General features: G+C 38.6%; 1 protein-coding gene across 13 annotated transcripts in view; it reads left to right on the top strand.

Moving 5' to 3' along the window:
• The window catches only part of LOC109256754 (mediator of RNA polymerase II transcription subunit 18), a 131,577-nt gene that overhangs the window by 67,838 nt on the left and 38,934 nt on the right, over window positions 1-24,805 (top strand). For 3 of the 13 annotated variants that reach the window (XM_053898710.1, XM_053898697.1, XM_053898701.1), the window contains exons 4-5: window positions 11,230-11,247; window positions 12,386-12,553. The exons of 7 other annotated variants lie outside the window; for them this stretch is intronic. In XM_053898710.1, the coding sequence (XP_053754685.1) occupies window positions 11,230-11,247; window positions 12,386-12,553 (186 nt within the window). Of the gene's footprint in view, window positions 1-11,229; window positions 11,248-12,385; window positions 12,554-18,913; window positions 19,938-24,805 lie in introns of those variants that run through there. 3 more of the 13 variants (XM_019432358.2, XM_019432366.2, XM_019432373.2) reach the window with 3 other exon arrangements.

The raw sequence follows: 24,805 nt of genomic DNA, 5'->3' as shown, positions 1-24,805 counted from the left end.
TATCAACCACAGGAGAACAGAAAAAAAGATAGAAAAATACACCCATCTATTATAAAGTTAACAAGATCTTGATAACTTGATACTTGATAACTAAAAGCTGACAAAGATAGTACAAAAATAAAAGTGGCATTTCTCTCATCTCAGTGTATATAGTTATAGAGATTTTATAAATTTTTTTTTAAGGTTTTATTTATTTTTGAGACAGAGAGAGACAGAGCATGAACGGGGGAGGGTCAGAGAGAGGGAGACACAGAATCTGAAACAGGCTCCAGGCTCTGAGCTGTCAGCACAGAGCCCGACGCGGGGCTCGAACTCACGGACCGTGAGATCGTGACCCGAGCTGAAGTCGGACGCTCAACCGACTGAGCCACCCAGGCGCCCCTATAGTTATAGAGATTTTATATAAAGTACTTGCAGATTAAATCCAACAAATGATTATTGCATTTTTTTCTGATTACAAAAACCACACATATTTCTTCCAGAAAAACTAGAAAATACAAAGTGACATAAAGAAAAAACTTTTATGCCCAGTGATAACTACTGATCTATTGATACCATTCTGATGTATCTGCTTCCATGATCTTTTCCAGAATTACCTGTATCATTATACATTTTTAGCAAACTGACTTAGAACTGCTTTTTTCCCCATTTGATATGTCACATCTCTCAGTATATTAAAGGAATATGATCAAGAGGATTTCTTTTAGGATCTAAAGATATTGAGGAATCTATAAATAATAACATATTAGTACATCAGAAAACAGGAGGAAAATGATATGCTCATTTCTGGAGATGACAAAAAATTTTTATTTTATTTTTTTAAAGGATTTTTTTTAAGTTTATTTATTTTGGTGGGGGAGACAGAGTGAGTGTGAGTGGGAGAGGCAGAGAGAGAGGGAGAGAATCTCAAGCAGGCTCCGCATGGTCAGTGTCAAGCCCGACTTGGGGCTCCAACCCATGATCTGAGCCAAAATCAGGAATTGGACGCTTAACTGACTGAGCCACCCAGGTGTTCTGATGACAAATTTTTTTTTATAAAATTCAACTATTCCAGCTAAAAACTTATATTAAGAATCTGATGATTTATTTTTAAATGAAAAGCACCTACACATTCCTACTAAATTGATTTAAAAATTGGTAACATTAAGACACATTTTATAAAAGTTAGATACAATTTCTTTTGCCCACCTCTGCCGCTCAGTGACAACCCACAGCATGAATGTTGTATATATCCTTTTAGTTCTTTTTTTTTTCTATTGCAGTATGTTTACATACAGCTTAAACATAATAAAGAATGACTCTCTGGGGCGCCTGGTTGGCTCAGTTGGTTAAGCTCTGACGTCTGCTCACGTCATGCAGAGCTCCTTCAGATCTTCTGTCTCCCTCTCTCTCTGCCCTACCCCTGCTTGTGCTCTCTCCCTCTCTCTTTCTCAAAAATAAATAAATATTAAAAAAAAAAAATGGCTCTCTGAATACCACCCTTACCAGTGAGATATTGAAGAAATGTCCACTAGAATAAGAACAAGACAGGAATGCCCACTGTTACCTTATTTAACATTATTTTGGGAGTTCTTAGTGTAGTAAGGCAAACACTAATCAGAAGTTCCAATAATGAAAAAGTTAATTATATATTTGTTGACCAATAATATTTCCTCTTCATAAAAATACTCCCAAGAGAATCAACTGAAAAAGAGTTCAGTAAAATGGCTGACTAAATGCAAAATAATTGTTCAAAAATGAATCGTTTTAAATGTACATATAATAAATTATGCCAAAAGACTAAAGGAATTAAAAGCCCTTTACATGCACAACCCAAATTATGAAATACCTAGGAATGATTGTAACAAGAAGTCCATAAGCTCTATGATACAACTGGAAATTTGCTATAGAGGAGAGAATAGAGGCATTGTGTCAAGCAATGGGAAAATTAGTGCCATGTATTACTAAATTTATTGTATAGATTTAATGCAGTTCTAATAATTGAAGTTAATTTATTTTTAAAATTTTTTAATGTTTTTTTATTTTATTTTTGAGAGAGAGAGAGAGAGAGAGACAGAGCATGAACTGGGGAAGGGCACAGAGAGAGGGAGACACAGAATCTGAAGTAGGCTCCAGGCTCTGAGCTGGTAGCACAGAGCCCGACCTAGGGCTCAAACCCACGAACCACGAGATCATGAAGTTGGACGCTTAACCAACTGAGCCACCCAGGTGCCCCAATTAAAGTTAATTTAATTTATATTTGCTTTTGGTATTTGACAAAGTGTATAAAATATAAGTTAGAAAAAAAGTTAAGTAATTAACTGCCCCTTTTTTGTTGATTTATGACGCTATTGCAGCAAGCTAAGGTTTGTAAGATCTCAAGTATATTTTTGGACTGTGCATTCTGTTCTATTGAACCACCTGTCGATTTTTATACCAGTTGTACATTGTTTGTTATTATTATCTTTTCTTAAGTAGGCTTCATGGCCCAGCGCAGAGCCCAGCACGGGGCTTGAACTCATGACCCTGAGATCAAGACCTGCGCTGAGATCAAAAGTTGGACACTTAACCTTAAGACTGAGCCACCCATGCACCTCCTTATTATTATTATAGTCTTATATTTTAAGGTCTAAAACAATACCCTTCATTATTCTACTTTTTCAAACTTTTCTTGGTTATTTACCTAGAGAAATAACTCTGATAAAGAACAATGCACACAGCACAGTGTTTATGGCATATTCCCATTTAAAAGTGTATAATTTTTATTAAACAAAAAAGTCTTTTAAGGTTTTTGAAATTTTTATGTTTTTCTATTAAGTGATAAGTAAATATCTTTAATTTAAAAAATGTTTCCTCAGCTTTGTTTCAAATTCACATTATGGTCAATGGGATTTAAAAGTTGATAATGAGACTAGTATAAATATTTTCCATTAGGCAGGAAACCATTAATTTCAAAACAACATCAGTGGTTATCTTCTTGTGCCTGTTCAGAGTTCTGTCATGTTAAAAATGACCTTTTGTGGAGCGCCTGGCTGGCTCAGTCATTAAAGCATGTGACTCTTAATCTTGGTCGTGAGTTTGAGCCTCACATTGGAGGCAGAGTTTACTTTAAAGAAATGACCTTTCATGGTAGAGCTTTGCCTTGACTCAAAAGACACCGTTTTTACAAGATTATTATTTGAAACATCAGTGGAGTCCAGAATATGTGTGTGCACGCACACACACACACACACACACACACACACACACACACCCATAATGGAAGGTTTCATTAAAAGAAGGTGATAGCAGTATAATAATGGATTATTTGTGAAATGGTGCTGATGGTCTTCAGTTCCTTATTGAAGATTGTTTTGGTTTTTCCTCATCAAATCAGTGTTTTTCTGTTGGTAGCCAGAATGACATTAGGTCAAACTGTAGTCTGTAGCTACAGCTTTCCTTTTTTTCCACTGCATAAAAAGATGAAATACTACAAAAAAAAAACAAAAAAACAAAAATAATAACTGCATTTGTCTTGACTATTTAAATATTTTTAAATTTCTTTTGATGATTCTTTATCTTCTGTTTTTCTTCTTTGATCTCCCCCCAGATAATTTAAATGCTATAAAACAGGTGGGTCTGGCTGCTTTATTTTGTCCATTTTCTCCCAGAGGTCAGTCTTTCCCCTTTTCAGCTTAGAGCTCAATAATCAAAGGGCTTGAATAGCAAGAACCCTTAAGAATCATGTCTTAACTAATGAAAGAAAGAAGTGGCACTCAGGTGGAGCTTTGCCAGTACTAAAGGTGTGTGCTTGTTTAGTTCTGGTTTTAATCTCATAGTACGTCCAAGGCCAATGGCTTAACGTTGGTTACAATGAAGTTCAGGTAGTTTTGCTTGATAATTTATTTTCGTACGCAGTGTATACTCACTCCAACCAAAAGGTGAAAAGGTGGATGAAGATGATTGGCTGGCAGACTGATTCATTAATTCATTCAATAAATTTTGTTGGTACACTGCCCTAGTTGCCATGAAGGGAGAAAATAAGATACAGTTTCAGCTCTCAAAGAGGAAATTAAGAACTGTCAATGTGAGGCAGAGTGAATAAATGTTTTTATACATATGAAAAGAGTTGCATTATTGGAATTTCATGCCATGTTATTGAGCATGACTTGTACTTATGGAAATTATTAAAACCAAATTTGCTTGTATAGATATATATTTCCTTTCTTATCTCTGCATTCTTTGAACAGCTTAGTGGTGATTTCTTTAAGGAGAGTTTTTTTATTGTATTTGTCTTGTATCAAGAGAATTTGGAGAACATGGGGAAATAGGAAAATCTAGGGGCTTCCTAATTACCTAATAACCTTAAAGATACAGACACACAGTATATGATGATGAAACATACTGTTTTATATGGCTAATAATGCCCCCGGTGTGGGTTAAAGGTGCTTCTCATGAAACACTGGGGCTGGGGTATTTTTGTTATAGGTTTAGTTTGAGGAGTGGTAGAAATGTCTCTGACCCAAATAGCCAACCTCTCTTGATTTTAGACCTTTCATTCATTTTCTAAGAATTTCCTTTATTTATTTTTTTTAACTTTAAAAACAAATTTTTTTTTAACGTTTATTTATTTTTGAGACAGAGAGAGACAGAGCATGAACAGGGGAGGGGCAGAGAGAGAGGGAGACACAGAATCTGAAACAGGCTCCAGGCTGTGAGCTGTCAGCACAGAGCCCGACGCGGGGCTCGAACTCACGGACCGTGAGATCATGACCTGAGCCGAAGTTGGATGCTTAACCGACCGAGCCACCCAGGCGCCCCTAAGAATTTCCTTTAAAGATTGGTTTTATGATAGGAAGCATCATTCTTGGTGATGGTCATACTGGAAATTCAGGGATGGGCTAAGAGAACAACTATTTTTTTAATTTTAACATTGTCATTTTGGACAATTTGTATAACTGCTCTGTGCCTGAATTTTACTTTTGTTACAGTAATACCTCCAACAGTGTTTCTAAGGTTAAAAATAAGTTGTGTGAATTCAACTTATATTTAGGTATACAGTATATTAGTAGGAGTAGAGATTCATGTCCAGAGTACTTAGATATGAGCCCCAATTTTGCCATTTGTCGGCTTTGACCTCACTGGACAAGTTTACCCCTGTGTGACTCATCTGTTAAGTAGGATAATAAATGGAATCCTTTTGATGTCCTTGTTGTGAGAATTAGATTAACACATGTAGAACACTTAGAATAGTCCCTGGAGTTATAGGCTCAGTTAGTGTTAGCTTATTCATAGAAAACGAGGGGAAAGAATGCATGGGAAATTGAACTATTGAACTTAGTTTATTCTTTCTAAGATTTAGCTCTTTTTCATCAGCTCTTTTGTTAAAGATGTTCATATGTAACAAAATAGATATTTAGTATTATTTTATCTCTTGTGTTCTGATTTTTCTGGTAGAAACGTTATCATTTAATGAAATGATTGGGAAACAAGAATGAAGGGGAGAAAAAGCAATGAAACTGCTTTTTGGGAAACAAGAATTTCCAAAAATTGGGAAACAAGAATGAAGGGGAGAAAAGAAATCACCTTTGAGTGATTAAAAACTGGTGGTGCTAGTTTAATCCTCGTAACCGTTTCTCCTAGAAACTAGAAGAAAAGCAGAGCTGGGTTTTTTTTTCAATCACTTTTTTTATAAATCTAAAACCAACTATAATTCAAAGATTGTGTTGCTGTAAGCATAGATGGCAGTGAATTTGTAATAACATTTAATCTGTAGCTTTCAAGATAATCTCAATTATGCCTGTCTTTTTCTTTCCTTTTTGTCATGAAATTGTTAAGTGACTTATTCTAAGTTCATTACCTACCAGCCTAGCACTTTCCCCAACTTAACTACTTCATAACCTGAAAAGGATATTTGCAGTCTAGTGAAGGATCCTGTTCTCCCTTTGCCTGTCTCCATTGTTTTCAAATATTTATTGAATGCCTACTATGTGCTGAGCAGTATGTTACTTGCTGAGGATATATGTAGGAGAGACAAGTAAGTAAATAGATAATTAGAACAAAAGTGATGTGTACCCCTGTATGTAGAGGTATACTCAGGGTGACTTGGGAGCACAGAAGAGGTATACCTGGTTCAGTCTTAAGTGTCAAAAGGTAGATGTTCAAAGGCGGCTTCAAGGAGGAAGTGACACATAAACGAATTTGAAGGAGCAGGACTTAGCCAGATGAGGGGATGTGGGGAGGGAGACGACTTTCCAGGTAGCTAGAACAGCAGATGCCTCAGTAGATAGACCCGGGAGAGCACGTCATAGTTCAGGAACTCCATGAGGTGCAGCAGGACTGAAGACTAGTCCCAGGACTGAAGACAAGTAAGTACGGGAGAGGAGGTAGAGAAGAGGCTCGTTAGAAAGGTAGGCTTAGATCAGGGCTTGAAAGATTTTTTTTGTGAGCCGTGAAGAACACTGTTAAATCTGTGCTGTTGTAAACATCACTGCGGCCCCACTGTTGAGGATAGATTAGAGAGGAATCAAACTGGAAGCAGGAAGGAGTAAACTATTACTGCCCCAGGCACACAGAGGAGGATGTCAAAACTGAAAGCTATACTCCACAAACAGACTATGTCAGACTGGGGAGATTTCTAAAATTGTTTAAAGATACAGAAGACTTTTTGCCCCAAGTGAATGAATCTCAGAAGAGTTCTTTCAGCCCTTTATCTTTTTTATTTTCCTTCACTACAACTCAGCACAACAAACTGGTTGTCAGCTCCTCCCTGGATTTTAGGACAGGTGGTATCCTGAAGGCCCTTGGTGCATAGGCCCGGCAACCAGATGAGTGTTAGTACAGTGTTTAACACCTAACTGGATACTGTGTAATTTCGGGCTTTTTCAGTAAAAGAAATTATTTTTAGGCTGAAAACACAGTAATCAAATTTGCATCTTGAAAGATTTTATTTGGTGATTACATTTTTACAGCCTCATCAGTACTAATAAGGATTATCTTTTCCAAAAAGTTAGACTAGAATTAGGCTAGTTGCTTTAGTATAGACAGGTGAGCAAAATCACACAATTGTCCGTATTTTTTCTGACGTCACCAGATTGTTGTCCTAAAGTGTTAATGTGTTTCACTGTTCCTTTTTTTTTTTTTTCCTAATGACAGACGGGGAGCAGGGGAGAGGGGCAGAGGGTAAGAGAGAGGATCTTAAGTGGACCCCATGTTCAGCACGGAGCCCAGTGCAGGGCTCAATCCATGACCCTGGGATCATGACCTGAGCCAAAATCACCAGTCGGATGCTTAACCGACTGATCCACCCAAGTACCCCTTTTTATTTTGAAGATTATATTTTTAAGTAATCTCCACACCCAACATGGGGCTTGAACTCACAACCCCAAGACCAAGAGTTGCATGCTGTACTGACTGAGTCAGCCAGGTGCGCCATGTTACTTTTTTTTTTTTTTTTTAATTTTATTTTTTATTTTTAAAAATTTGTATCCAAATTAGCATATAGTGCAACAGTTATTTCAGGAGTAGATTCCTTAGTGCCCCTTACCCATTTAGCCCATCCCCCCTCCCACAACCCCTCCAGTAACCCTCAGTTTGTTCTCCATATTTATGAGTCTCTTCTGTTTTGATCCCCTCCCTGTTTTTATATTCTTTTTGTTTCCCTTCCCTTATGTTCATCTGTTTTGTCTCTTAAAGTCCTCATATGAGTCAAATCATGATTTTTGTCTTTCTCTAATTTCACTTAGCATAACACCCTCCAGTTCCATCCACGTAGTCGCAAATGGCAAGATTTCATTCTTTTTGATTGCTGAGTATATATACACACACACAATAGAGTATTATGTGTATAGAGTGTGTGTATATATATATATATATATATATATATATATATATACACACACACACACACCACATTTATCCATTCATCCATCAGTGGACATTTGGGCTCTTTTCATACTTTGGCTACTGTTGATAGTGCTGCTATAAACATGCGGGTGCGTGTGTCCCTTCGAAACAGCACACCCGTGTCCCGTGGATAAATGCCTAGTAGTGCAATTGCTGGTTCGTAGGGTAGTTCTATTTTTAGGTTTTTGAGGAACCTCCATACTGTTTTCCAGAGTGGCTGCACCAGCTTGCATTCCCACCATGTTACTTTTTTTAAAACAAGATTTAGAAGGACAGTTTTGTATAATCCAGAACATAATGTTTCTTTGAATTTGAATTTAGAAATTATATGCATAGCTTTTTTTTTTTTTTTTTTTTTTTTTTTTTGCCCCTGTGCTTCATCTCCCAGAATTTGTGATTGTGAAAGATTGAGGGTTTTGAGGGAAGAGAATGCTACAAAAGAGGTGGATACTTCATACATGGAAATCAAAGAATAAAGTTCATTTGAGTTAATAGCTGGAGTAAGTTTTATAGAAACACCACTGATATAATCATCCTTGGTTCCTATTACAGGAATTACTGTTGACTCATGGGGTAACCAGGTGTTCATTACTCAGAATTTTTATTTAGTAGACGACAAACCCTTTATTCTCCTACACGTTTTAAAAAAGAATGTTTAAGGAGATTCCTTGTTAGACATTTTTGAATAACTACTACAAACATTGTAGCTATTATCCGACATTGATTGTATTCTTACTGAATATGTGGCTCAGAATATTCCTTGGTAATGTTTAGATTTCTTTCTCACTTAAAGGGTTGAGGGCCAGATGAGTTAGAGTTATGAAAGAGAAGGAAGGAAGGAGAGAACTGGCAGTGGCTAATAGTCACCTCTGAGTCATCAGCAGTGAATGCCACTTTACTGGGGAACATTTAACTCGTTTCAAAACCCTGGGATGGGCAGCCCTTTGATTTCTGACTGGTTAGTTTCTACACATCATTGATACCTTGTGGTTTCTTAACAGAGGCCACTAGGGACTTAGTTTTTGTGAATATCATGTTTTATAAAGTACTTTTTTTCTTTAAAACTCCTCAGTCACTTTCACTGTAACTCATAAAATCTATCTTCAGCGCATGAAAAAGTACTGTTTGGAGAAATAGAAATAATAAATGGATGGCCAATAAGATAGAGGTTGTTAATTTTCTTTAAAAAATTTTTTTTATTTTCTTTATTTCTGAGAGGCAGAGAGAGACAGAGCGCGTGTGGGGGAGGGGCAGAGAGAGAGGGAGACACAGAATCCGAAGCAGGCTCCCCGGCTCTGAGCTGTCAGCACAGAGCCCGATGAGGGGCCCGAACTCAGGAACCGTGAGATCATGACCTGAGCCGAAGTCAGTCCCTCAACCGGCTGAGCCACCCAGGTGCCCCGAGGTTGTTAATTTTCAATTGATAACAAATGGATATAATTCTTAGTAAATCTTTAAAATAAAGCCATTCTTGGGATGCCTGGATGGCTCAGTCAGTTAAGCATCCAACTCTTGATTTTGGCTCAGGTCATGATCTCACAGTTCATGGGATTGAGCCCTGCGTTGGGCTCTGTGCCAACAGCAGGAAACCTGCTTGGCATTCTCTCTCTCTCTCTCTCTCTCTCTCTCTCTGACCCTCTCCGCCCCTCTCCTGCTTGTAGGTGTGCTCGCTCTCAAAATAAGTAAATATTTTAAAAAATTTTTAAATCATTCCCCTTCCTTAAACTTTGAATTAGTATTAATAGTCAAAGACTTTAACTGAGTATTACTAGAAAAAGAAGTAGTAATTCAGTTACTAAAGGAAGAGTGTTATGGGCACCTGGGTGGCTCAGTCGGTTGAGTGTCTGACTTTGGCTCACGTCATGATCTCACAGTTTGTGGGTTCGAGCCCTGCGTCAGGCTCTGTGCTGACAGCTCAGAGCTTGGAGCCTGCTTCAGATTGTATCTCCCTCTCTCTCTGCTCCTCCCCCACTCATGCTTTGTCTCTCTCGCTTTCTCAAAAATAAAATAAACATTAAAAAAAAAGAGAGTGTTAATAGCTTAGTAGTTAGTGCTGTATAAAAAGAAACTTTTTTTTTTTCTTAAACTTGTCAGGGTTCCCTCATAGTATAGTGCCTTTAGTAGGTTAGTGCCTTGGAAGATAGACACCACACACTGAAAGGTACAGTTAGTGCTGTTTTGTTATTACTAAAAGACTTTAGTGGACTTGAAAAAGCCTTCAGGTGCATTATGTCCAATAGAACTTCCTGCAGTGATGGAAATGTTCTGTATCTGCACCATCCATCGTGGTAGCCATGTGTGGCTATTGGGCATCTGAAATTTGGCCAGTACAAATGAAAAACTGAATTGCAAATTGTATATAATATAAACAGATTGAATATAAATTCAAATAATCATATGCAGCTAGTGACCATAGTATTAGACAGTCCATCTGTAGATATTTGAGAACTGAATAGCATATTTGATAACTGTTAGTTCAGTGACCAATCATTAAAATATACTCCAGAGTAAGCAGTATTCATTTGTAGTACCTTTGAAAGTGTCACCTTTTATTTTGCTTCTCTTAGAACTGATGGAACTATAGTATAGGCATACCTCAGAGATACTGTGGGTTCAGTTCCAGACCACTGCAGTAAAGCAGATTTTGCAATAAAGCAAGCCAAGTGAATGTTTGCCAGTGCATGTAAAAGTTATGTTTATACTATATTGCAGTTTACTAAGTGCACAGTAGCATTATGTTTTAAAAAATCCATGTACACACCTTATTTTAAAAATACTTAAAAAAAATACAATTACAAGTAAAACCTTGCATTGTAACAGAGTAACTTGTTCTCTGAGTGTTCCACGAGATGAACAAACATTTCTAATAAATTTTAACTTGATAAACAAGCAATGTCTTGCAATACGAGTAGTACGTGGTGCCAAATGTCCCATGATCACCATTTAGCCAATGGTTCTCTCTTTCTCCTTCTCTGTGTGTCTCTCTCTTCCTCGCTGTGGGATTGTGGGTGATCGTCTCCCATGCTCGGATGCTCTGTCTCAGGCCGCAGTGTTTGGCAGAAATCAGTGATTTTTCAGAACGTTGGAAGGTGCCCACACTGCCACTAGTATACTTTTTTGTCACTTCAAAGCACCTATAGACAGACCTTTGCTTTTTCATACAAGAGTAAGCTTAGGAATGCTTTGCTTCATTCTAGGTCAGGCTGCCTGCAGATATAGACCCTTTCCTCTGCTGCCTTATTGCCAGTTACATTAAATACAGTAGATGACAAGTTTATTAATACTGTACTGTAATCAACATCCGTTAGTGATAATGAAAGTGGTCCTACACCATAATCCTCCTCTCTCTTCTCTCTCTCACACCAGCCATGAAGGCTTTCAAAGGTAAGTGTAGGTTAACTTGTTTATTTTTCTTTATATTTTGTATTTTCTTTATTATTTTCTATTATGTTACAATATTGTGATCATTTTTATATGAATATTTTTGGGTTGTGGAACAAATCATCCGAGTTTCCATTATTTCTTATGGAGAAATTCACTTTGATACACGGGTGCTTTGGATTATAAGCATGTTGCCAGAATGAACTATGCTCACAAACTAAGGTTTTACTGTACTTTACTTCTGGAGCACCTGGGTGGCTCAGTCAGAAGAGCATGTGATTCTTGATCTCAGGGTCATGAGGCCAAGCTCCACGCTGAATGTAGAGCTTACTTAAGAAAAATACTTGATTACTAAAAAAACACTAACCATCATCTGAGCTTTCAGTGAGTTGTAATCTTTTTGCTGATAAGAGGGTCTGGCCTTGATGTTGATGGTTGCTGACTGATCAGGGTGGTGGGTGCTGAAGGCTGGGGCAAGTTCTTAATATAAGACAATGATGTTTGACACATCGGTTGACTTTTCCTTTCAGCATCATAACATGTGGTGCTGTTTGATAACATATTTTACCCACAGCAGAACTCCTTTCAAAATTAGGGTCAATCTGGGGCTCCTGAGTGGCTCAGTCAGTTTAAGTGTCCAACTTCGGCTCAGGTCATGATCTCACAGTTCATGAATTTGAGCCCTTCATTGGGCTCTCTTCTGTCAGGGCAGAGCCTGCTTTGGATCCTCTGTCTCCCTCTCCCTCTGTCTGTCTGCCTGTCCATCTCTCTCTCTCAAAAATAAATAAGCCTTAAAAAATAATTCAAGTCAGTGCGCCTGGGTGGTTCAGTCAGTTGGGCGTCCGACCTCGGTTCAGGTCATGATCTCACAGCTTGTGGGTTTGAGCCCCACATTGGGCTCTGTGCTGACAGCTCAGAGCCTGGAGCTTGCTTCGGATTCTGTGTCCCTCTCTCGCTCTGCCCCTCACCTGCTCATGTTCTGTCTCTCTCTCTCTCTCTCTCTTAAGAATAAATAAAACATTAAAATAATAATAATAATAATAATAATAATTCAAGTCAATCCTCTCAAACCTTGCTGCTTTATCAACTAAGTTTATTTGATATTTTAAATCCCTTGTTGTCATTTCAACATTCTTCGCAGCATCTTCACCAGGAGGAGATTCCATCTCAAGAAACCACTCTCCTTGTTCCTCCATAAGAAGCAACTCTTCATCTGTTCAAGTTGTATCATGGGATCACAGCCATTCAGTCCCATCTTCAGGCTCCACTTCTCGTTCTAGTTCTCTTGCTGTCTCCACCCCATCTGCAGGTACTTCTTCCATTGAAGTCTTGAACACCCCCCCACACACACACACAGTCATCCATGTGGGCATCAGCTTCTTCCTAACACCCATAAATGTTGATATTTTGACCTCTCCTCATGAATCACAAGTGTTCTTAATGGCATGCAGTTTGGTGGATCCTTTACTTTCCTAAAGATTTTCAATTTACTTTGCCCAGATCCATCAGAGGAATTGCTATCTATGACAGCTACAGCTGTGCAAAATTAATTCCTTAAATAATAAGACTTGAAGGTCAAAATTACCCCTTGAGGGATGCCTGGATGGCTCAGTCAATTAAGCGTCTGACTCTTGATTTCAACTCACAGTCACAATCTCACAGTTCATGAGTTTGAGCCCTGCATCAGGCTCTGTACCACCAGTGCAGATTCTCAAGAGACTCTTGGGATTCTCTCTCTCTCTGCCCCTCCCCTGCTCTCTCTTGCTCTCTCTCAAAATAATAAATAAACTTACAAAAAATTACTCCTTGATCCATGGAATGGCTATTGTGTTAGCAGGCGTGAAAACAAAATTAGTCTCACTGTACATCTCCATCTGAGCTCTTGGGTGACCCGGTGCATTGTAGGAATCTTTCTTTCTGGGCAGTAGGTCTCAAGAGTGGCTTAAAAAATTTAGTAAACCATGTTATAAACCGATGTGCTGTCATCTGTTCCATTTGTAGAGTACAGGCAGAGTAGATTTAGCATAGTCCTTAAAGGCCCTAGAATTTTGGTATGGTCAGTGAGCATTGGTTTCTACTTAAAGTCACCATCTCTACTAGCCCTTGACAAGAGAGTCAGCCTGTCCTTTGAAGTTTTGAAGCCAGCATTGATTTTTTCCTAACTATGAAATTCCTAGACGGAATCTTCTATTTTAAAGCTGTTTTCATCTACATTGAAAACCTGTTGTTTAGTGTAGGTACCTTCATAAATTATCTTGGCTAGATCTTCTGGAGAACTTGTTGCAGCCTCCACATTGCCATGTGCTGTTTCACCTTGCATTTTTATGGAGATAGCGTCTTTCCTTAAACCTCACGAACTGAACTCTCTTAGCTTCAGACGTTTCTTCTGCAGTTTCCTCCCCTCTCTCAGCCTTCACACAATTGAAGAGAGTTAGGGCCTTGCTCTGGATTAGGTTTGGCTTAAGGGAGTGTTGGGGTTAGTTTGATCTTCTCTCTCGACTACTCAAACTTTCTCCGTATCTGTAATAAGGCTATTTCACTTTCTTACCATTCATGTGTTCACTGGAGTAGCACTTTTAATTTCTTTCAAGAACTTTTCCTTTGCATTCACAGCTTGGCTAACTGGACCAAGAGGCCTATCTTCTGGCCATCTTGGCTTTCCACATGCCTTCATCACTAAACTTAATAATTTCTAGCTTTTGATTTAAAGCTGTGACTGTTCCTTTTACTTGAACACTTAGAGGCCATTGTAGAGTTATTAATGGACCTCATCTCCATATTGTTCTGTGTCAGGGACTAGCTAAGCTTGAGGAGAGAGAGAGAGAGAGAGAGGAATAGCTAGTCAGTGGAGCAGTCAGAACACACACATCTATCGATTAAGTTCACAGTCTCATGTGGGCCTGGTTCATGGTTCCCCAAAACATTTACAATAGTAAAATCAAAGATCACCGATCACAGATCACTATAACAAATATTATAATAGTGAAAAGTTTGAAATATTGCAAGAATTACTGAAACGTGACAAAGAGACACAAAGTGAGCAAATGCTATTGGAAAACTAGTGACAGTAGACTTGCTTGACACAGGGTTGTCTCAGACCTTCAGTTTGTTAAAAATGCAGTATCTGTGAAGCACAATAATATGAAGTATGTCTAAGTGAGGAAGATGACAGAGAAAGTTAATTGAGGAATTTCTTTACTTCAGGTCTTTATATGTTATCTTCCCAATGAGGCCCTTCTCACACAATTTGTAATTTAGCAATCTCTCTCTCAGCCCACCCTGTTTCCCTTTCCTGAATAATTTTTCTCTACAGTACTTATTACCATCTAACGTACTAGAAAGAAGGCATGAGGTTTTTCCACACTGTATTCACTACCATGTCCCCAACACCTGGGACAATACCTGATACTTTAGAGGTGCTCAGGAAATAATTGTGGTATGAATATATAAGGCTTGTGGTTTCCCAATAATAATAATCCAATTCATTAAGTGGGTATTTTGCAATACATGGCAAGCACTGAGCTAGATTCATTATATAAAGTACACTATGGCCACTGCTCTTTTCCATAATAAAACACTTTTTGGAGGCATTATTTGAAACAGAACATTGAATTGGTTAAGTCATTGGTTTGATTCTGCTATAGAATTTCAGAACCAGAAGGGAGCTTGGCAATAATTTGATTCAGCCACCTGATGTCACATAGTTGCCTGAAGTTCCATCAGTGTCATTGATAACCTCGTCTCACTTCCCTCTTTCCCTTGTCCTCACAACCTGTGAATCTTTTGGCTCGGCTGTTTTTCCCACACTTTCTAATCTCCATTCAGCTAACTGTCGTTTCCAGCTGGGCCTACCTTTCCCACTGCCTCTACTGCATTCTAAGTGACTCTGTAAATCCTTAACCCAGCCCTGGAAAAACCCTTCCATCTTTCTTACCTGAAATTTTCCTGTTTAATCTCATTTCTTACAACTCTCTCCTCAGTTCTAGAAGCATGTCCTGATCCCGAGGGCATCCTTAAGAACTTATTGTCTTCAAAATGGGCAAAAGACATGAACAGACACTTTTCCAAAGAAGACATCCAGATGGCTAACAGACACATGAAAAAATGCTCATCACTCATCATCAGGGAAGAACAAATTAAAACCACAATGAGATACAACCTCACACCAGTCAGAATGGCTAAAATGAACAACTCAGGCAAAAACAGATGTTGGCAAGGATGTGGAGAAAGAGGATCTCTTTTGCACTGCTGGTGGAATGCAAACTGGTGCAGCCACTCTGGAAAACAGTATGGAGATTCCTCAAAAAGTTAAAAATAGAACTACCCTATGACCCAGGAATTGTACTACTAGGCATTTATCCAGGGGATAGAGGTGTGCTGTTTCAAAGGGACACATGCACCCCCGTGTTTCTAGATGCACTATCAACAATAGCCAAAGTATGGAAAGAGCCCAAATGTTCATTGACAGATGAATGGATAAAGAAGATGTGGTATGTGTGTGTGTGTGTGTGTGTGTGTGTGCGTGCGCGCGCGTGCGTACACACACACACACACACACATATACATACATACATACATACATACATACATACATACATACATACATACAATGGAGTATTACTTGGCCATCAAAAAGAATGAAATCTTGCCATTTGCAACTACGTGGATGGAACTTAGAGGGTATCATGCTAAGTGAAATTAGCCAGTCAGAGAAAGACAAATATCATATGACTTCACTCATATGTGGAATTTAAGATACAAAACAGGTGAACATAAGGGAAGGGAAGCAAAAATAATACGAAACAAGGAGGAGGACAAAACATAAGAGACTCTTAAATAGAACAAACTGAGGGTTGCTGGAGGGGGTGTGGTTGGGGGGATGGGCTAAATGAGGAAGGGGTATTAAGGAAGACACTTGTTGGGATGAGCACTGGGTGTTGTACATAGGGGATGAATCACTGAAATCTACTACTGAAATCATTATTGCACTATATGCTAACTAACTTGGATGTAAATTAAAAAATAAATAAAATTTTTAAAAAAGAACTTATTGTCTTCAAAACACAAACTTGACGAAAAAGCAAAAAGGCGGTATGTGTGTAACACCAGTTTTTTAGCCTGAGGTCTTTCATTCCATGGAGCTGAAAGCAGTCCGGCGGTGTAACTTCAGTTTCTTCCTCCCATTAACATAGGCCAGCGTATTGCAGGCTTGTAAACATGCATTACTTCATGCCTGCCATACATATAGCCTCAGTGACAGAAAAGCATATCAGAACATCCCCAGTTTTTCCTAAAGAACAGTGGTGTTTAAATTTAAACGTTGGGGGGGGGTGGTCATTTATATAAAGAATCTAGGTGGGGCTAGAGGGCGCCAGATATTTTAAGCAGCTTCAACCATCATGCTCTTTAAAAATTCTCTTAATCCTCACAACTCTGTGAGTAATTCTCTCCATTTTGCAGGTGTGGAAACTGAGGCTCATGTAAGTTAAAAGTAACTTGTTCAGAGTTGCCTAATCAGTAAACAGGAAAGCTGAAATTTTATGTAGGGCCTCTCCTCCAGGTCTCTAGGGCCTCTGCTCTCTTCCATTGGCAAACCATGTTGCCTTCTGGAAGTTGGGGTAGAAGGGAACAAGAATTACAGTATTTGATGTAGCATAGGAAGCAGGTATGTTTGCTTTTGCATCTAACAAACCAGCCACAAAAAGAAACCAATGCCAGGGCACCTGAGTGGTTCATTCAGTTGAGCGTCTGACTCTTGATTTCGGCTCAGGTCATGATCTCACGGTTCATAAGCTCCAGCCCCACGTCGGGCTCTGCTCTATGAGCATGGAAAGCCTGCTTGGGATTCTTTCTCTCTCCCTCCCTCTCTCTGCCTTTCCCACCCCCGCCCCCCCACTTGTGCACTCTCTTCTCTCTCTTTCTCAAAGTACATAAATAAACTTTAAATTTGCCAGGTGGTAAACAGCAGCTATACCAGGATCCATAAATCTATCTGTTGTACTCTGGTGTGGTCCTGTCAACCTAAACTAAATTCTCCAGTACTGTTTCTGGGCTGTGAGTGTGTGTAATGTGCCTGGTTTAAACTTATTCACAGTAATCGTTTTGTCTGGGCTGTTCCATCTGCTTGCTGTTTTTGTATACCAAACCTGATTGTGTTCAGACTTCCTCCTTGGCCTGCTTCTTCCAATATGCTCCCTGGATTCATGATACAGAAATGTCATCCTCTTCCGTTTCTGACTAACCTCTTTGTAATGACTTTTTTTTGCCATGTACCATTGTCTGGCTACTCCTGACTTGGCCTTTCCTTTCTGGACTTGTTTTCTTTTACTATAGCAACTGTGATAATTATCGCTTGCATTTACTGAGAGTTTTCTGTGTGCCAGGCACATCGCAGAGGGCTCTATTTATGTTCGTGTCATTTAATCCTCACAACTGCCTCGTACTGCTAAGTATGGTTATGCTCATTTTACAGAATGGAAAATCGAGACACAGAGAGGTAAAGGAACTTGCCTAGTGTTAACATCTAGTGATAGATCTGGAATTAAAATTTCAGTTGCCTCCAAAGCACATCCTCTTTTTTATATATAAAATAAAATATATTTTTTTTTAATATTTATTTTTGAGAGAGAGAGACAGAGCATGAGCAGGAGAGGGGCAGAGAGAGAGACACACGCAGAATCCAAAGAAGCAAGAACTGTCACCACAGTACGTGACGTGGGGCTGGGACTCACGGACTGTGAGATCATGACCTGAGCTGAAGTCAGATGCTCCCAAAGCTCATCCTCTTAAACATATGCTGTGTTACATCCATGATGAAGAAGATGATGGTGATGATGATGGTTACTACAATATGTTGAGCACCTACTGGGTGCTGGGCAGCAGGTGCCACCTTTTGCCTCCCATTTTACAGTGTGGAAACTGCTGTTACACATGCTCTGCTTTTAGGCTAATAAGTAAGTGCCAGAGTTTGAAAGTATTGGATATTCTTGCATTAGAGCATTCTTTCAATATGTTTTTCCTTTTACTCTCTTTCCTATTTTAATGGTCAGCGTAATAATGTTTTTCTGACTGCTACCAGTATTAACAATTAAAATGTTGCCTGAGGTTTTCTATACTTTTTTTCTTACCATTGATTAGGCTTTATTATTTTCTTATTTGTTACCTTTGCTATTTTTTTTTTTTCTGTATCAAAAGCAGATAAAGGGGGTAAAATAACGGGGGGAAAGGAGAAGGTACTAAGGAAAGGTAAAAGGAAATTCCAGATACTAGAAATTCTTCTGTGAGCTCGGTTTGGAATACTAAGATTTAAACTAAAAGATTTGGGGTTTTGTTGTTGTTTGTTTTGTTTTTCGCAGCCGTCATTTGTTGAAGGAATATTAGGGCTTTGGCACTTACAAACTTGGTGACATAAGTCACAGTATTTGACCTTACTAACCTTAGTTTCCTAATCTGATAATAGGTTAAATAATATGCTCTTCATAATGCATGGTTAGTTGTGGCAATGATTAAATCCAGTAACCAACGTCAGCCTCCATAACGTAGTGCTCAGAAGTGTTAGTTTACCATTTTTACCTTCAGGTGTTAATGAAATAATCCAGCGTATGTGGCTAAACACTGCAGCTTGTGTTAGATATGGCTTTTTGCATTTACCAAATTAAGTGTTAGCATACACAGGTATGTCTGTGGATAAAAATTCATCAAGCTGTATCCTTAATATTTAAGTACTTCGACTATATGTAAGTTAGTTATATCATTAAAAAAGAAAAATCAGTATGCAAGCTGCACCTTCAGTTGGGACATGTGGTTAGCTGATATTTTCATGTATTATATGCAACATGTGGGGTCATTACCTATCATTTTGTAATCCCCAAGGTCATTTAGTGGTTATTGAGCTTGAGCAGGAAGAGAAATACTGTCAAACATTTATTTCAAATTTATTATTTTAGTAAGTAAAATTTTCAGAACTATTATTTTTAGGGAAGGTATATTCAGTCCTAAACTATTACTCCTAATGTTATTAATTCCCCCTGTGTATAGATCTCATCCTGCTTTGGATCTGTCACTTATAGGTAGGAAATACTACAGTTTTAGAGCAAGCCGTGAAATGTGAGAACAGTCGGTACTTGTGAGGCAAGCCTGTCTTGAAGACATATCTTTGAGTCTACCTCCTTTCCCATCAGTGTGTAATGCACAACCCTGACGTTTTGTGCATGATTACATCTACAAGTTCTACTCTGGAGTAGGCTCCCATTCTTCTATAGCTGTGAATCTGGAGAGTTATAAAAAAGCTCAACGGCAGGAGAAGTAGGTGTGGCCTTTCGGGGCGGGCCACACAGCAGCCCGAATGTAGTTGGCAGTCTCCTCCCCTTCCTGCACTTGAGCTCTTCACAGTGTGCACTCTGGAATGACAGGCATTCCTGTGTGAAGAGAGCCAGCGTGAAGACATATTTGTAAGAACCACAAGTGCCCAGGCTGGGATACAGGGAACAGAAACTCCAGCAAATTAACTCACCTCATGCTTTTTCCCGACGTTTGGCAGTGACACTGAGAGAGGAGTGCATGTCTCTTCTTTATGTGGATTTATCTTTTTAAGTTTTCTTTGGTCCGGGACAGTTTGTTGTCGTGAGACACATCAGACAATTTAATCATGGGGCAAGCTGACGTCTCCAGACCGGTAAATCCAGATGCAGTTGGTGAGTAATAGAAGGCAAAGAAATTTTGACAGAGGCAAGGCAGATGAAGATGTGAAATTGAATATTTTATAGGGAGTTGACCAGGAGGATTTTGTTGTTTATAACTTTAGGATGTGTACAACTTTGTGAAGAATGAATGAAACGTTGTAAGTTGTTTTTCATTCAATTATATTAATTTGCCACTCATAGTTTTGTTTTACTTGAGCCCTTCGGAGTTTTTTTTTATATAATAGTGTAGGGAAACTATTAATTTCTTGCCCTTGCAGAAGATAAGTGCTACAGGAACTCATATTTAGAATTCAATGTTTTACTAGCGTGTTGCAGGACTTGGTATGTATATGGTCTAGAGGTAGCACAGCTGATTTCTATAAATGGGACTTTTTTCAAGAATTGACATAATTTCTTAGACTCAGTTATATATACATCCTCCAGATAAGTCTCAGGCTTTTCCCATTGTGCTGGTGTTTCCATTTCTCATAAGGCAGTTCTTTGATATAAACATTTCTCAAGTCAGTGCTTTATATTTGAAGTGTTTTTGTCTCAGAGATAGCTAGAGAGCAAGCTGGTAATTACAAGTGTAGCTTAGAGTTTCAAGGCTTGTAAGTGAAGTGGCAGTCCATTGTCACTGAAGGCTCATTTTCCCAACCGTGTGGAGTTTTTTTATAAGATGAAGATGGAAAGGTGGGAAAAAATAGTTTTAAGTGGGTATTTGTTAAAGGGTTGAAAATGTAAGCAAAGTGGGGGAAAGCCTATGAATCATTTCTTGATATTACACTTTTAAAAAAATGATTTATACCTTCTCTTTGATTTAGGAAGTAGCAGAAAACATGTTCAGTCCTAGGCTGCTCTTTTTTCAGAAATGAAAAATGTTGATGACTTTAAGGAAAACATTTAAAGTGTGGGAACACAGGTAACATTCCCAAATATCTCGTGATTTAATATTATTTAGTTTCTAAAAGTGTGTTTCCCCCTGAGATCTTGCCAGATGAAGTTCCTACAAAGTATTTTTCATGTTTTACTGAAACTGAAGCACATGGATCACAAAGTGAATCACAGAGCAACAGATTTTCAGGACCACAGTCAGGACTTGATTCACTTCACCTTGATCATGAGCAATTTTTAAAACTTTCTTTTATTTTTAGTGAAATTTCTCATAAATAGAAAAAAGCATAGACAAAAATACACAAAAATATAAAGGATCCTTTGGGCCACTGCCCAGCTTAAGAAATGAAATTAAAAACAGAGATATCCCGCTCCACCCCTCTCTCTATGCCCATGCCCGCATTCCCTTGTGATGACATTTTGTTTCTTTGGTCCCAGAGGTAACCACCCTCCTGAAATTGATAAATTCACTTTTGGGTCACTAACTTCTCCTGTAGTTCTTCATTAATAAGGATAAGGATCTAAACAATGCTAGGCAGTTATCTATGAGATGGAAATGAATGGTATTTGAAAACCAAGAAATAGGCAAAGAGATATAAATTACTGATAGGATATAACTTACTTAGGAAGAATGCCCATCTAACATCTATATACAAAAATATTTCATCTAAGTAGATAAAGTTTGATATTTTTGTTTGATAAAAAGTGAGCCTCAAATTCATCAATTTTTCTGTCTACCAATAGTCCTAAAAGCAGAACTAGAAATCACTCAGGCACCTAAGATTTTTATATTCTCTCTAGATTTTTTTTTTTTTTTAAAGAGAGTGAGCACAAGCAGGGCAGAGGGACAGAGGAAGAGAGAGAGAATCTCAAGCAGAGATCATGGGATCATGACCTGAGCTGAAATCAAGAGTCAGGTGTTCAACCAACTAAGCCACTCAGGTGCCCCTGTTCTCTCTAGATTTAATTTTTGGGTTTTGTTTTCTATTTCCTAGATAATTCATAGGTGGCTGTAAGCTATTTTAATGGAGACTATAGTATATTTCTTATAATTCAGGATTTATTCTATTTGAGTAAATCAGCGCCAGGTCATGAGGGGTCAACATTGACACCTTTGAGAACTACGCCATTGCTTTATTTTATTTTATTTTATTTTGTTTTATTTTACTTTATTTTTTAAGAATTCTTTTTTTTCAGATTTATTTTATTTATTTAAAAATTTTTAAGTTTATTTGTTTATTTTGCAAGAGAGAGAAAGAGCACAAGCAGGGGAGAGGCAGAGAGAAGGAGAGACAGAATCCCAAGCAAGCTCCGTGTCATCAGCACAGAGCCCAATGTGGGACTCAAACTCACAAACTGTGAGCTGAGATCAAGAGTCGGATGCTTAACTGACTGCACCCCTTTTATTTATTTATTTATTTATTTATCTATTTTAATGTTTATTTTTTAGAGAAAGCACGAGGGGGAGGTGCAGAGAGAGAGAGAAAGAGACAGACAGAGGATCTAAAGTGGGCTCTGCGCTGACAGCAGAGAGACCGATGTGGGGCTGGAACTCATGAACTGCAAGATCATGATCTGAGCCAACATCAGACAATCAACTGACCACCCAGACGCCCCAAGATTTCTTTTATTAAATTTATTTTTTTGCACTTTTTTAAAAAGTTTATTTATTTATTTTGAGAGAGACAGAGACAGTGCAAGTGAGGTAGGGGCAGAGAGAAGAGGAGACAGAGAATCCCAAGCAGGGTCCACACTGCCAGAGATCACAAAACTGCTAGATCATGACCTGAGCCAAAACCAAGAGTCAGACGCTTAGCCAACTGAGCCACATAGGCGCCCCAAGATTTTTTATTATTATTTTTTTAATGTTTATTTACTTTTGAGAGAGAGAGACAGGGCATGAGCGGGGTGGGGGGTTGGGTGTGGGGAGCAGTGAGAAAGAGGGAGACACAGAATCTGAAGCAGGCTCCATGCTCTGAGCTGTCAGCACAGGGCCCGATGCAGGGCTCAAACTCACGAACTGTGAGATCATGACCTGGGCTGAAGTCAGACGCTTAACCGACTGAGCCACCTAGGTGCCCCTAGATTTATTTTATTTTTAGAGAGAGAGTGCACGCATGAGCAAGAGAGTGGGGCAGAGATACAGAGAGAGAGAGAATTTTATTTTTTATTTTTGAAAGAGCAAAAATCTTAGGCAGGCTCCATGCTCAGCATGGAGCCGGAGGCAGGGCTTGATCTCATGACCATGGGATCATGACCTGAGCCAAAATCAAGAGTTGAATGCTCAAGCCACCTGGACGCCCCACTACACCTTAGCTTTAAAGGTTTTTACCAAACATAACTGTTTCTTCAGGAAATTTAAGAGGCATTTCAGTGGATGAGTGTGTGGAAAGTCTTATCAGATTCTTTGGAAGGATAAATGTACAAAGTAAATTAAGATTTAAATCATTTGTTTATAGTTCTAGGCCTATAATATAGTAATTCGTTTTAAGCTTTAAAATTGATGGTATTGGGCACCTGGCTGGCTCAGTTGGTAGAGTAGGCAACTCTTGATCTTGGGGTCATGAGTTCGAGCCCCATGTTGGGGGTAGAGTTTACTTAAAAAAATTAATAAAATTGATGGTTCTAAGTTCAGCAAGCTAAGTGAAACAAAATTAGTTACTGGGTATATTGAATATATTTCTTATTATTTAAGGCACTGTAAATGTTTTAGTGGATGCTGATAGATATAAATCATGTCCATGCCCTTGAAGTTTACTTTCTAGCTGAGAATTTAAATATTAAAAGAAAAAATCCAAGATATTTATAAATTTAAGATAATGTGTATTCTTAGGGCATCTAGCTAGCTCAGTCAGTGGGACGTGCAACTCTTGATCTTTGGGTTGTTGGTTTGAGCCCCATGTTGGGTATAGAGATTACTTAAAAATAAAATCTTTAAATAAAAACAAAACAAAAAAACGGATAAGATGTATTTCTTTCTTAGTTGACCGTAGCTTATGTTGGATGTCCAGAGCTGTTAATTAAGAAGAGTCTGCTTTCAAATAAATAACCTTTGCATGGGGAATCATATGCACGTAGATAACATGTTATGTCAGTATCCATCTAGAGTTTTACCATAGGACCTCTCTAACAATTGGTGAATTAATCAATTATTTAAATCCAGAGTAGGAGTTTATGCTGTAGTGTCCATTCAGGAGAATAAGCAATTATCCTCAGTAGTTCGTATAAAATTTTTTTTCCTCGAGTGAAATATGTCCATAGGAGAAGCTTGTATATTTACTCAGAGAAAATGTTCAAGTAGTAATACTTTGTAGTTCTTGATCAACGTAAAAGCTCTTTCTGTCTTCACTAAAATCCTTTACTGTGTATCAGATTAAAGCAGCCAGCTAATTATTAGCACATGTCCTTAAATTAGGCACAAGCCGGGGCCCCTGGGTGGCTCGGTCGGTTAAGTGTCCGACTTCGGCTCAGGTCATGATCTTACGGTCTGTGGGTTCGAGCCCCGCGTCGGGCTCTGTGCTGACAGCTCAGAGCCTGGAGCCTGTTTCAGATTCTGTGTCTCTCTCCCTCTGTGACCCTCCCCTGTTCATGCTCTGTCTCTCTCTATCTCAAAAATAAATAAACCTTAAAAAAAAAAATTAAAAGGAAATAAATTAGGCACAAGACCAAGTAATTTTTTTTTTCAATATATGAAGTTTATTGTCAAATTGGTTTCCATACAACACCCAGTGCACATCCCAAAAGGTGCCCTCCTCAATACCCATCACCCACCCTCCTCTCCCTCCCACCCCCCATCAACCCTCAGTTTGTTCTCAGTTTTTAAGAGTCTCTTATGCTTTGGCTCTCTCCCACTCTAACCTCTTTTTTTTTTTTTTCCTTCCCCTCCCCCATGGGTTTCTGTTACGTTTCTCAGGATCCACATAAGAGTGAAACCATATGGTATCTGTCTTTCTCTGTATGGCTTATTTCACTTAGCATCACACTCT

This window comes from Panthera pardus, unplaced genomic scaffold (genome assembly GCF_024362965.1).
Source record: "Panthera pardus isolate Hobbes unplaced genomic scaffold, ASM2436296v1 HiC_scaffold_11, whole genome shotgun sequence".
In the NCBI taxonomy this organism is placed as follows: domain Eukaryota; kingdom Metazoa; phylum Chordata; class Mammalia; order Carnivora; family Felidae; genus Panthera; species Panthera pardus.
The sequence above is the reverse complement of the archived record's forward strand: the minus strand, read 5'-3'. Positions and strand labels throughout refer to the sequence as shown.